Genomic DNA, 13095 nt, shown 5'->3' with positions numbered 1-13095 from the left:
AGACAAATGTTTTCATCTTTCTTTTCCCCATAAGAACTACTCAGTCAGAGATCCCAGTGCTAAGACTGCAAAATGTCATAGTTTTATATATATATATATATATATATATATATATATATATATATATATATATATATATATATATATATATATTTATATATATCCCTCTCTCCCTCTCTGCCATCCTGCAAAAAGTTAAGAATCCCTCTTGGAAAATCTCAGCCTGCTCAAAAAGAGACATGTTTAACTGCTGATCATGTGTACTTTGTTGGGGCTTAGTGCCTACCCATTTCCAGGCTCTATGTGATGATGACATAAACAGTGTCCTTTCTCGATGATGGCTCTTCTAGATCGGTTTTTGAAAAAATGGGAAGGTGACCTGGTATGACACATTAATCATAAGGTGCTCATAATCTCTCAGAGTGAACCCTATGTATTGGCCCAAATGGCCTAAATCTGATATGCCGCTCACTCCCTCTGCATAGGTATGTTTAAACCAATCAAAGACATATAAAGGAATCACAATTGTTTATCTTAACATGTTGTGTTTCCAGGAGCAGGATTACACCATGTTTTCGTGTTCCACGGTTCAGAACTGTGGCTCCTGGGTAATACCACATTTATTCACCCATTTGAACTGCAAAACTACAACACTGCGTTTTTCACACCATGAATTTCTACAGGCTATACCTAGCACAATTTGTGCAGGAAATAATAGCCAGGTGTTCGAGGAAGGTAAAAGTTTCCACACAACTTGTAATCAGGATATTCTGCCTTCAGCAGGATTGGCGGGCACTCAGAATGAGGCCCGAGAACAAATGCAGCTTCCACCGGTCCTCACGGCTAAGGATTTATTTTTTAGTTCTGACTTTAAAACAGCTTTAGCAGTATGACAGCCACATGTTTTCCAAAAACCTTATAATAAAAATACGGAGTGGCTTTCAGTCGGCCCTGTAGATTTATTGGTTTGTTCAAGTGTCATTCACATTTCGCCTCCATCACGGAGCAATGGGTGGCCCTCTACAGCCATTGGCTCTCTTTACTGTGATGGGAGTTTGCTCTAACACATGTTCGTATTCAACTAGAAGGTCCACTTTTATTTCTAGTTCTGGTACGTCAATCTCTGTTTTCAGTTCAGCTTTAATTTATTTCATATTTTTTTTGCAACAGGTCATTTTTGTGATGGAGTTGTTTTATTTAATTTGTTTAGAAAACATACGACTGCTACTGTTAGACATCTCTACAGTGTTACTTGTTATTACTTAACACTTTTAATGCCTATTGCTCGTGTTTAAAAAAAAAAGAAATACCAGAATGGCATTCCTGCCAAGACCAGACCAACTATCATAATTGTTATTATTTCTTGCCATCAATACCCATCTATACATCACAACACTGAAAGAGATATGCAGTTTTTTCTCTCACTGAGCAGTCCATCTTGCCTTTAAGTTGTGCAGAATAGCACTGTGTGACAAATGGACCATATTAGTTGATTAACCTTGTGAACTAGGGGCCAGATGTACAAAGCCCTTTTTGCATTTCTTACAGGTCCGAATCGGTATTTCTGGTTGTTAAGAAATGCAAAACAGCCTTTTCTTATGTACACAGGCCCTTAGGAATATTCCCTATTTGCAATTCTTATTCTGATGTACAAAGCATTTCCTAAATGCGACTTAGGCATTTAGGAGATGCAATTACCATTGACTTGAAGTCGGTGGTAACCAGGTGCAATTTAAAAAAACACACCCCAGAGTCCTTTTTTTAATTGCAATAGAGCACACACATGCCCCTTAGGCATATGTGTGCTCTAAAGGTGAACCCCTTTTTTGGGGTGCAACAAGGGGGGCTTTTTTCCCTTTGCTGTCCCTGGTTTTGCATTTCCTAAATAGCGATTTCTTAATAAGAAATAGCTTTTTTAGGAAATGCAAAACCATCCCATTGAGTAAAATGCAATGAGATTTCTTAATACCGATTTCCTAAAAGCGATTCCTACTTTGCAGGAATTGCTATTAGGAAATTGTTATCTCTGTACATAGCATTTTGCATTTTCTTAATAGCAATTTCTATGAAGTTGCTAGTTAAGAAATGCGAAATAGCATTTTTGTACATCTGGCCCTAGACGACATGACCAGGGACTAGATGTTATGACTCAACTTTTTGATTATTTTCTGAAGCCACTGGGGAGGCAAAACATTCCACGTGTATAACGGCTGACTTACATTTAAGGAAGAGCATCCAAGTGAAGTTAAGACTGTGGCTTGGAAAAGTATGTTAAAAAGTAAAAGTATCCCTCACTTGCCTTCGGGAAAAAACATAACCCTAAATTAAAGGCCATCTGTTATTAATTTGATTTAGATTCTTCTCCTTTAAATTGTACATTAAACTATGATATCATAGCTGTGTCTCACTGTTGCACAACTAAATTCTAAATCTACATGTTATATCCTTTTTTTTAGCAATTTGAACAACACATACCTCCACCCAGACCCAGTTTACCAGAATTGCGCCAATAATGGTGAATTAAATGAGACACAAATAAGTAAGTAGTTATTCATGTATACTTGTGTCAGTGCCTTGTTGTTGTAATTCTACTTTTTATTAATTCAATAATATCCTGTTGACTGCATTCAAGACACAAACAGATATTTATTTTGTATTATATAAAAAATGCTTTATGCATCGTTACCATTTTGTATGTCATCTCAAAACAATATCCAACCTCACACAAGATTATAAAAATGTATACGTTCACTGTAAGGGATATTAATTTACATACATTATATAGCTTGAAACTAGCTACAGAGACTGTCTTTATATTGTTAAAGGGAGGAAGGATTTGAGGTCCTAGATAATCTTTTCTCAGCTTCTGTACGTTAATGTGATAATTTAATTCCATTATTTTGGACCACGTTCAATTTGGGAAACATCGGTGTCACTGACTGATGTAGTACAGTTTTATTCTTGCTCTTTCTCTGTGTACATTGCAGTTATGGTTTGAATGAGTTACATATTTGTGTAGATCAACTATCATATTCTTTGCCAATATTCCAATACTGCTACTGACTATGGCATCCTGCTAATCTTATGATGTGTTCACTTGAGACTTAATTTATGGAGTATCTTCCTGGAGATCTTGAGAGTCTGCCAACAAGCATAAAAACTCTTTTTAAAGCTGGGTACATCGTTGTTACTACAGCTGTGCTAATATATCCCTGCTTTTCCCTTTTAAACTGAAGATTTAAATGGGTATCATGGTCATGTTGCTCTTAAAGCTTGTGTTAATTCAAAATAGGTTGTATACAAAAGATGCAAATGTTACATTAAGTATACATAAGGGATATTTAGGAATGAATAGTTCTGTTTATAAAAAAGATGGTTGGATATCCTGCATGAAAGTCAGGGCTAAGGGGATTTGGTAGATATTAATATTACTGAAGATTCCATAAGGAAGAATGATATTTTCCAGATGTGATATAATTCTCTCATGTATTTGACACTGTTTCTTTATAACTGTGGCCATTTTCGATATCGTTTACAGGCAACCATGACTATGAAACTCTTAAGTTCAAGACGCTGGCCACACAGAGGTATGGTTCTATAACTGTATCAAGTTACCTACTACTCAGTGATTTGCTGTATAAAATAGACCAAATACGATATTGTCCTTCTAAATTCTGTTTATATGTACAGCACATGCTAGTACTGTTTTGAGGGGGATTTAAATATAAGATAGAAATTCTGCATTAGAACTTAAAAAAGATACATGAACCTAATCTTCTGTGAGGTAATCATGTCTGACATGGCCGCCATATTAAGGAGTTACGTGGTAGCCACCTTGGAATAGTACAACAAAGAAACAGTATCCAAATTACCATTCCAAGATTGTCGCTCAGTAAACAGCACATTTCCTGGCCTTACTGGATTCATATTTTGTTTGTAGTGTCACTGTTGTACAGCTTTAACACGGCTGATGTTTTGCTTCTAAATGTGGAATCAATCTTGGAACGTAAAACAATTGAACACCCTGGACAGTATGATTTATCATTTAGAAAGTGTTGCAAAGAGTGGTGGGGCATGCTGCATATGAAAAGAGTGGCAAGCAACTGGCTTAATAGCGGCATCTGAGGAGCTGCCTCCCTAAAAAATTTAAAAAAGGAGAAGGCAAGAAATTAAAGGGTACCTATAAAAGTAGAAAATGGAAAATTAAAGGTCTGACTCCCCACCCCAAATCTAAAACACACTCAATTTCAGGTGAATGTGCACATATGACCCGGTGAAATGCCATCAGTCACACACAGCACAGGTCAGTAGAGCCAATGACTGAGGTGGACTGACCCATTCTGTGAGGCCTTGGGTGGAAGCAGAAAATTAATGACATTCCAAGGACCAGAGGCTAAAGAAGGCTAACCGTTTGCTAAAACTGTTAGGCCAGGCCTAAACACACAGTGTTTACTAACTACACAATTACAATTGGTAAAACAACATACAACCATTCTAAAAGGGTGTAGCAAGGATTATCACAATGCACATCTTCCACACCTCAGGGTTTACCTGATTGGATTACTAACACCAAACCCTTTACCTTCTGTGGTAATCTATGAGATTCTTTGTAACCAAATAATTGTATACATCTTGTAATATAGGCCCTCTGGCTTTAGCATGTGCTTTTCAAAATAAAAAAGGCAGGCTTTAATGATCTGCTTCAACTGATCATGCTGTCATGTACTCACTGTTATGTTCTACTTTTAAATGCAAAAACATTGGGTATATAAAAAAAGGCAGGCTTATTGTCTTTGTTACAACTTTTCAAAAACAACAGATTAGACCTCTTGTAGTTGACATAACTGTTCCCAATGAACCAATCAGGTGTAGTGTCCTGAGACTATGTGCGCTAGGACCCTTGTGGTTCTGGGCGGACTCAACAGAGGAATGACATAATCAGAATGCGGTGTGTTATTATATGCTGCGGAATAAGGACGTCTGTTACAGAGCTCCATGTGTGGCGTTTTCATTTGCATGCTCCCTGGCTGGGGAGGGCGCTCCAGCGGGTGACGAGTAGGGGATATTTGCCCCAAAGAAACAAGACTGCTGCCCTTGAGAGTTTGCAACTATACAGAAAACTGCTTGTGTGTGCCACATGCACCCAAATCAATGATAAGCCGTTTGAAGTTGGTGTGTGTGAAGTCGAAGCCCAGCTCCAGCCCAAATATAGCCCTCAAAGAAGCTGAAGGCTCTGCAGAAGAGAGCATTCGAAAAACCCACCAAAATCCATTGCAAAGGCTGAAAGAAGAAATACTGCGTAGGTCCACAACATAGAGCCATCATCTATACAAAGCAAAACTCTAAAAGCAGTGACAACCAGTTATGATACAAAAAGCTAAATGCAACAATGATCAAGTGCGAGAAAGAGAACTGTCACCAACTGTCAAGAAACAAGACTGAGGAGTACATTAACTTCATTGTGAGGTCCAGCACGCAAGGAGCCCTCTTCATTGAACAGAACAGATTATTGTTGCTACTAATGCTGATAAGAACAAGCTTATCCTCAAAGACATAATTTCAACTCATTTGTGGAAGAGAAGCTCTGGACCGTTTGCTGATGATGATGAATTAAAAACAATTGAAAAACATACATGATGAACTGTCCGTGTCCAAGGAAGGTGTTGTATCGAGAGGCTTGAGAATCCTCATACAGGAGAGCCTAAAACAGCAAGTCAGTGAACTAGCCCGTGAAGGGCATTGTGGCATTGAAGCCACCAAAAGTGCCCTTTGAGACCGAGTATGTTTCTTACTCTTAGATGAACAAGTTGAGAGGAAACTAAAGAGTGCCATCTTTGCAACTGCTTTTCCCCTAAATCAGCATATGCAGTTCCTATATAGGCACACCACGGCACGCTGACGTCAGTTTTTTTCACGACTTTCCATTCCAGAAGCGCAGAGCCATAAAGAAACTGACTACTGGTGCGTCAAAACTAAGGCTCTGAAAGAGGAGTCCATGCCCCTAGAAATCAGTTTGCAGAGCGGGGAGGATGGATGGGTTGGTAAGAAATGTGCAACTGGATACTGTCTCTAGCAGATAAGGCGTTACCGAAGGTAAGTAACTTGTTCATCTGATAGAGACTTCTAGTTGCAGATTCCCTACCTTAGAATAGATACCCCAGCAATACCATCCCCATAGGGGAGTCTGTGAACCAAGTGCAATTTGCCAGACCTAAAATCACTTGGAACTGTGTAGTTTGTGTTAAGGGATGTTGGCTGTGGTCGGGTGCCTAGTAGGGGAATGCCCAGAGTTGACATTTGCTCATCATTGGCAAAACAAAATTTTGCACCCTGACCATTTCTTCTTTTTAGCAATGTGTTGAAAAAATATGAAGGGTGGGTGGGTGTGGGGGGTTAAGAGAAAGGAGAGCTGTTTGAACAAAACCAGTCAAAATGCAGACACGAGCACCAGCAGCTTTAAGGGGGTCATTCCGACCCTGGCGGTAAAAACCGCCTGGGCCGCGAACGACGGAAAGCACCGCCAACAGGCTGGCGGTGCTTCCTGGGCCATTCCGACCGCGGCTGTAAAGCTGCGGTCGGAAAACCGGGTCTGGCGGTTTCCCGCCGAATTAACCCCGGCTGGCCGAATCCTCCATGGCGGCGCTGCAAGCAGCGCCGCCATGGGGATTCTGACCCCCTTCCCGCCAGCCTGTTCCTGGCGGTTTTTACCGCCAGGAACAGGCTGGCGGGAACGGGTGTCCTGGGACCCCTGCACTGCCCATGCCACTGGCATGGGCAGTGCAGGGGCCCCCTAACAGGGCCCCAGTATGCTTTTCACTGTCTGCCTAGCAGACAGTGAAAAGCGCGACGATTGCAACTGCACCCGTCGCACACCTGCAACACCGCCGGCTCCATTCGGAGCCGGCTTCAGTGTTGCAGGAAGCTTTCCCACTGGGCCGGCGGGCGCTATATTGGCTAGCGCCCGCCGGCCCAGCGGGAAAGTCAGAATGGCCCCAGCGGTCTTTCGACCGCGGAGCGGCCATCTGACGGTTCCCGCCAGGCGGGCGGCGACCGCCGCGGTTAGAATCAGGCCCTAAGTGTTTAAATACACTTCTAGGTAAGCCTACCAGAAAGCGGAGCCGTCAGGTTGCAAAGACATAATGGAGACATGCTGAATGCTTCCCTGGGAAGGCATTCTACCCATTGCTTACCATTGGCTTGGTGTTTTGTAACTTACATTTGCTTGCTTTCTATTTGCTGGCATTGTTTTAGGATGTCCAGCATGTCTTTGTCCCTCTCGGTGAGCATAGCCTGTTGACCACTTTTCTGACTGGCTCCCTGCATTGTTCCATGAGTGTTCGCTTTCTGGGCACTTCTTTTACTTTTTTGTGAGGCACTCTAGGAGAGTGCATGTGTTTTCATTTGTCTCTTGTATATTAGTTCACAGAAGTAAAGTTGCTGTTTTCAATGGAAAAGGTGTCCTGCCTCCTAACTTTCCGCTTGACTGATTCTACTTATCTCTGACAGTACATTAGCTGAGCATGCCTGTGAGGAACAGTGTTCTGTCTACAAGCTTGCTTATTTTGGGCAGGGCACTTTACTAACTGTATAAATTAAACAGTCCACTTCCTCATTTTCATTCCATGCCATAGGCGCTGAAAGTAGGGGAGTGGAGGGTGCTGTATCGCCCACCAAAATAACTAATGGAGTTCAGAAGTGAAAGAGTTATAAAAAGGCCTTTAAATTTTGTTTTTATCTTGTCACATGCTGTACAAAGACAGGGGTCAAATGTTAGGCTTTGTGTTCCAGGGAGTTTGGTGTTTAATTTTCTTTCTCTCCCTGCAAAGTGAGAGGATTTATGTGACAATCTTGTTTGGTAAAACATGTGAACTGAAGGCTTTAAGATTTTACTTTTTTCTAGCACACAACAAAATTGCAAAAATGGACTGTAGAAATATTCCAAAATATATCAGAATTAGGAAGGCAGAGTGGTGGAAATAAATATTATAATACTATCAAAACAAATCAGTACACCAGGCGATGCCTGTTTCCACACATTATCGTTTGTATGCTGAAAAGTTTTATTAATAAAGCTGTATGTCTGCAAACGTAATGGTCATTTCAATTGAAAAAGTGTTTTGTCTCTAATGGCAGTGCGCTATCACACCATGCATACTCCACTCTACGGCACTCTACACCCCTCACTCTACACCCCTCCACTCTTCAAAACTCTTATCTACACCTCTTTATGACATTCCACTTTATGACACTCTACACCGCTCCACTCTTTGCCAATACACTGTATGCAACAGTACTCCACTCTGCAACCCTCCACACCGCTTTACTCCACTCTGTGTAACTCCACTATACGCCACTCTACTTTATGACACTCCACTCAACAACACTCCTCAATACTTTACTCCTCTCAGTCTACAACACTCTTCTCGACTTTATGACACTCCATGCCACTTTTTACCACTCTACATTAGTCCACTCAATGCCAATCCACTCTACTCCACTCTACCCAACTCCATGACACTGCTTTTCACTCTGCCACACTCCACTCTACAATATTCTATGCCACTTTACTCCACTCTGACACACTCTACTCCACTTCAATCTACAACACTATTGTACACTAAGCCACTCCACTCCACTCTGTCACTCCACGCTGCTATACTCCATTCTGTGTCACTCCACTCTAAGACACTCTACTCCACTCTATGACACTCCACTCTCTGCCACTGTCCTCTAGACCACTTTCTTTTAGCCATGCTGGTGTACAGCATGACTAAAACACATTGGCAAAGCCAACAGCTCTTGTATAGGCGAGGCCTATTGGCTTCGCCAATGCGTGTCTTTAGAGCCACGTCGGAAGATTGCTGCAAGCAGCTCCTGCGCCCCAATGAAGGTCTGCTCCATGTGCCTGGTTGAAGCTCGCATATGCTAAAGACCGGCCCCGTGTATGCCCAGGTGGAGAAGAAAACATTGGACCCATATGTGTCACACTGCCGGTCACAGGATCCCACAGCCACAGAATGTGCCTTCATTAATGATTACATAAAAAACACTTATAGTGGTACACATGGCACAGTTACTAGGAAAGTATGGGTGGGACAAATTCTAGTGTGGAAAAAGAAACATTGGAATGTCACCCATTTTTTGCTGTCCGCCGAGAGGATTGAACTTGATCTGCTGCTTGTGTGGGCGGAAAAAACCCACAAAAAGCATAGTGGTTTTTTGAAGCACATTGTGAGGCTGGACAATGTATTTACTTAAATGCGAATTACATTTTTTGGACCCCTCACAGTGTGCTTCAAAGCAACTTCCCCAGCAGCACTTTCCTGAAGGGTCCGCCTGGCAGGCTGGTGCCACACTCAAGCTCCCGTGCTGGGATTTTTTTTTACCAGAAGTCTAGTGGCGGCTCCTCTCTCCCCCTCCTGCCAGCACCAACCGCTTCAAATCCTTTCACAAGGAAAGGATAATAAACCATATTTATTATCCTTTCTTTGTGAAAGGGGCAGGGCCTTTTGGGATGACCTGGACGAGGGGAGTGCACTGTGCACTACCCTCAGAACGCATGTGTGTTTGGCTGGCCGTCTCGGGCCACACATGCGCAATAGGCTGTCTTCAGCCCAGCAACTGTGTTGCTGGGCTGGAGAGAGCCTGCACAGGCTCCCAGTCTGCCTGGGAGCGCCCTGGCTAGGCGCACCCAGCCAATCCTGATGCTGCTCTAAGCAGCATCAGGATTGGCGCAGGGCAGGCTGGGAGCCTGTTCCTGCAGTGACATTGAGGGAGAGGAGCAGCGCTTCGCGGCAACGGAGGAGGTAAGTGTAATTATTTTTCAATTTTATTTTATTTTATTAATCCCCCAGCACGCCACCCCGCCACTAGTTACAGCTCCAAGCCGCAACTGCACAGGACAGCCATTGTAATTAAATTAAGGTAAATACAGTTAAGTTAACTGAAGAGGCCTGCCCCTGACAGTTCCAAGTGGCAGATTAATTCCTCATTCATTGCATTCCTGACTGCCCAGATTAAGGAATTCTTAATTTGCATGTCATTTCGCTTGCATTCCTGTCTCTTCCTCTAGGCCAGGTGGATGCGGAAAAGACAAATTGGCTGCAGTTTTGCATTTCCTTACCGTTAATTGGAAAAAGGGATTTTCTCCCATCTCTAGAAAACAGCATATGAGAAGCAATGAGCAAAGGCCGCCTATGGTGACGAGGAAAGAGTACGAAGGATAGACCGAGACCTCACTGCTTGCACACATCGGTCTGTGTTGCAGGTTCTTGTGGTTCCCAGTGCACACAAACTCCCTGTGTTTCCGTACTCAGACTCAAATAATTTTTCAATGAGTGCACACAATACACATGATTTAAGCGGCAAAAGTGCGTCTAGCAATAAAAAAGATATCACATGATATCATATAATTTCAAATGCAACAAGCATTCTCTTTCAGCCCAAGCACCCAACTTGTGCCCAATCAAATGATATAATCAAGGAAATCAACATCTAGGCCGAAGCATAAGATGCTTTCTCTCTGTAGTGCTTTTTAAAGCTCTTTTTCTGTTGATCATACAAGGTCTGGCAACAGCTGCAATGTAATACCAGACCTAAAAACTGAACCTCAAAGGTGCGTTCATGCTGGAGATCAAACCAAAATAATTCACTTTACCAGCAACTAGTAATCTGTTAATTCTGAATTATTTAACCTCTATGAGTAAAGTTAATGCAGCACAAAAAAGCATTGTCGTTGCCATATGCATTGTCCCGAAGAAATGGGAAAAATACAAATCTGAATATTGGTTATTGGTTGAATGATATAGCTACAAGGGCATCTGTAGAGAGAGTGACTTCTACACTGAAAGATAAAGAGTTAACCTTTGTTCAAACTTTGAAGAAAATACCTGCCTTTGTGCAAGTATTTCCTCTACTGGAACTTAAATAATTATCTGAACTTTACCTGCTACAGTTTTGTACACATCCATTTTTTAATTGTTTTCAAGTAAATCATTATGTTTGTGCCTTGAGTTTTTCTTTGTTTTCCACTTTGATGCGTATATCAAAATAATGTATGTATTTCAAATAAGAACACACACACAAAGGAGGTAAATCTCTCAATGTCTTTGATTCCATGATGTGGAAAGCTCTCCATATTCAACAATTGGACAGGTTTCTTTGTTTCAGATAGAAATTGGTCTACTGATAATTTAAAGTTGTAAATGTGCTATTTAGATTATACCCCACCACTTCTCCACTCCCTCACTGTTTTGCAAAAAATGTTTCTTGTGCTTGTGAGGGACCACATTCTCACTTCTGACCATGTCTCTTATTACTCTTTTCCCTCACAAAGTATTGGCTGGAAAGACTTTTGCCCTGTGTTAAGTGTGATATTTATTGCACCTGGTAAATAACAAAATGGTGGGGTGCGTTATTTATCAGGTGTGAGTGCAAGTTTATTCCCCAAAAGGGAGTACAACATGCAGATTTTGGTGCTTCCTGGACCTCAATCAACATGTCATGATATTTACATGGCATTTTACCTCTAAAAAATATCAGCAGGTTCAAGTTGCTGAAATTTATCAGGGAAATCTGATATTTTTTGCAAAATATGTAATTGTGATTTATTACAGGAGTTCCCCACATACTGCAAACTATTGGCCAACTTGTAATGAGGGTGTTTAATCCTTTCTTTCATGCGATTTATTTATAGAAAAACAGAAAGTAAAACCTGATGTGACTGAAGCCGGATACCTCTAGATAGGAAGAAAGAGATAATGTTATATATGTCTCTTGATTGTGTTTGTCTAGACTATGCAGGAAAGTATTTTGCTTTGTTATTACATGTTTGCTGACATTATCTTTTCCCTAATTACATTTCAGGGCCATTAAGGAAGTTGATGGACATGGACACAATTTAAGACCATTGAAAAGGGAATCGGGCAAATCTATATCAAGAATGTGTGCTGTCATGTGAAGTAATGGAAACATTTTCTATATATATATGGTGGCGAAAGCATAATCTTTACCCTTGATTTCTTGTAACTGCCCTTAGATGTTGGCTCCATTGCATACATCACCTTTTTTCCCTCATTAATAAGCTACATATTTAAGGAACAAAATTGCCAATAACATGTTTTCAAGATATTCAGACAAAAAGGATGCATCTGCCCATTTTGGCTTAAAGTGACAGCATTGTTGGCAACCTTATTCCTTGATTGATGGAACATTTCTTCTGAGGACAATTTTATATAACGTATTGCATTCAATACTTCTATGAACACAATCCATAAAGATGCAACATCATTAAGTATAGTATGACATGCTTCTTTTCACCATAATAACTTTGTTCAGTGATTGGCACAAGAAAATCTGGAAGAAAATTTGAATTACATTGAACAAGGACCTGAATAGAGTCATAGATGGTTAAGCCATGTATTTATTTGTATGTATTAGATATTTTTGTCACGTAACTATTTCAGTTAATATATAGTTCTGAAATAAAGCTGATTCATAGACATTTCAAGGAACTGCCAACTAAAAAGTTAAAACATTTCAATGGAGTAACACCTGGTCCGCATACAGGATTGTCCATTAACTGGTGGTAAAGGTCTGAATGACTGCCACATTATTTGTATTTTGCATAGGTACATATTTAATAAAGCCCAAACGTATTTCATGGATTATACATCCCTCGTGTTAATTGCTTTTCACCCATTTCCTGAAGGTTTGACATAGTTCATATGTAGTTTATGCATTCTGTAAAGAAGAGTCTAAGCAGCTGAACACCATTGTCTTAGCCTACCTTACCCACCACACTTACTGGTAGCTCACAGGAAACGTAAAACTTTTTTATCCTAATTAATCTTACTGCTTAGTGCCTCCCCTATCTACTACGTATTTCTGCCTTTTGAACATGCCGACCGACATGAGACTACAGTATTCAGAGTGTGTTCGGTGTTTCATAATTTATTGGATAAACCAGACCACTAACTAATACATTTCTGGAGCATGTAAATAGAATTTAGAGCTTGAAATTACGTTTTTGCACTGTACAGCAAATGTTACTATGTCTTGCAGCAAAATGTTATTAAATATATTTTTGTTATTTGA

General features: G+C 40.8%; 1 protein-coding gene across 2 annotated transcripts in view; it reads left to right on the top strand.

Moving 5' to 3' along the window:
* TTC24 (tetratricopeptide repeat domain 24) overlaps nt 1-13095 on the top strand; it is a 115325-nt gene extending 102230 nt beyond the window's left edge. For both annotated transcript variants that reach the window (XM_069218033.1, XM_069218032.1), the window contains exons 10-12: nt 2457-2539; nt 3539-3587; nt 11866-13095. In XM_069218033.1, the coding sequence (XP_069074134.1) occupies nt 2457-2539; nt 3539-3587; nt 11866-11959 (226 nt within the window). In that variant the 3' untranslated portion in view covers nt 11960-13095. The remainder of the gene's footprint in view (nt 1-2456; nt 2540-3538; nt 3588-11865) is intronic.

This window comes from Pleurodeles waltl, chromosome 12 (assembly GCF_031143425.1).
Source record: "Pleurodeles waltl isolate 20211129_DDA chromosome 12, aPleWal1.hap1.20221129, whole genome shotgun sequence".
Classification (NCBI taxonomy): Eukaryota; Metazoa; Chordata; class Amphibia; order Caudata; family Salamandridae; genus Pleurodeles; species Pleurodeles waltl.
Note: the sequence above shows the minus strand (reverse complement) of the source record. Positions and strands in the feature narration are given on the sequence as shown.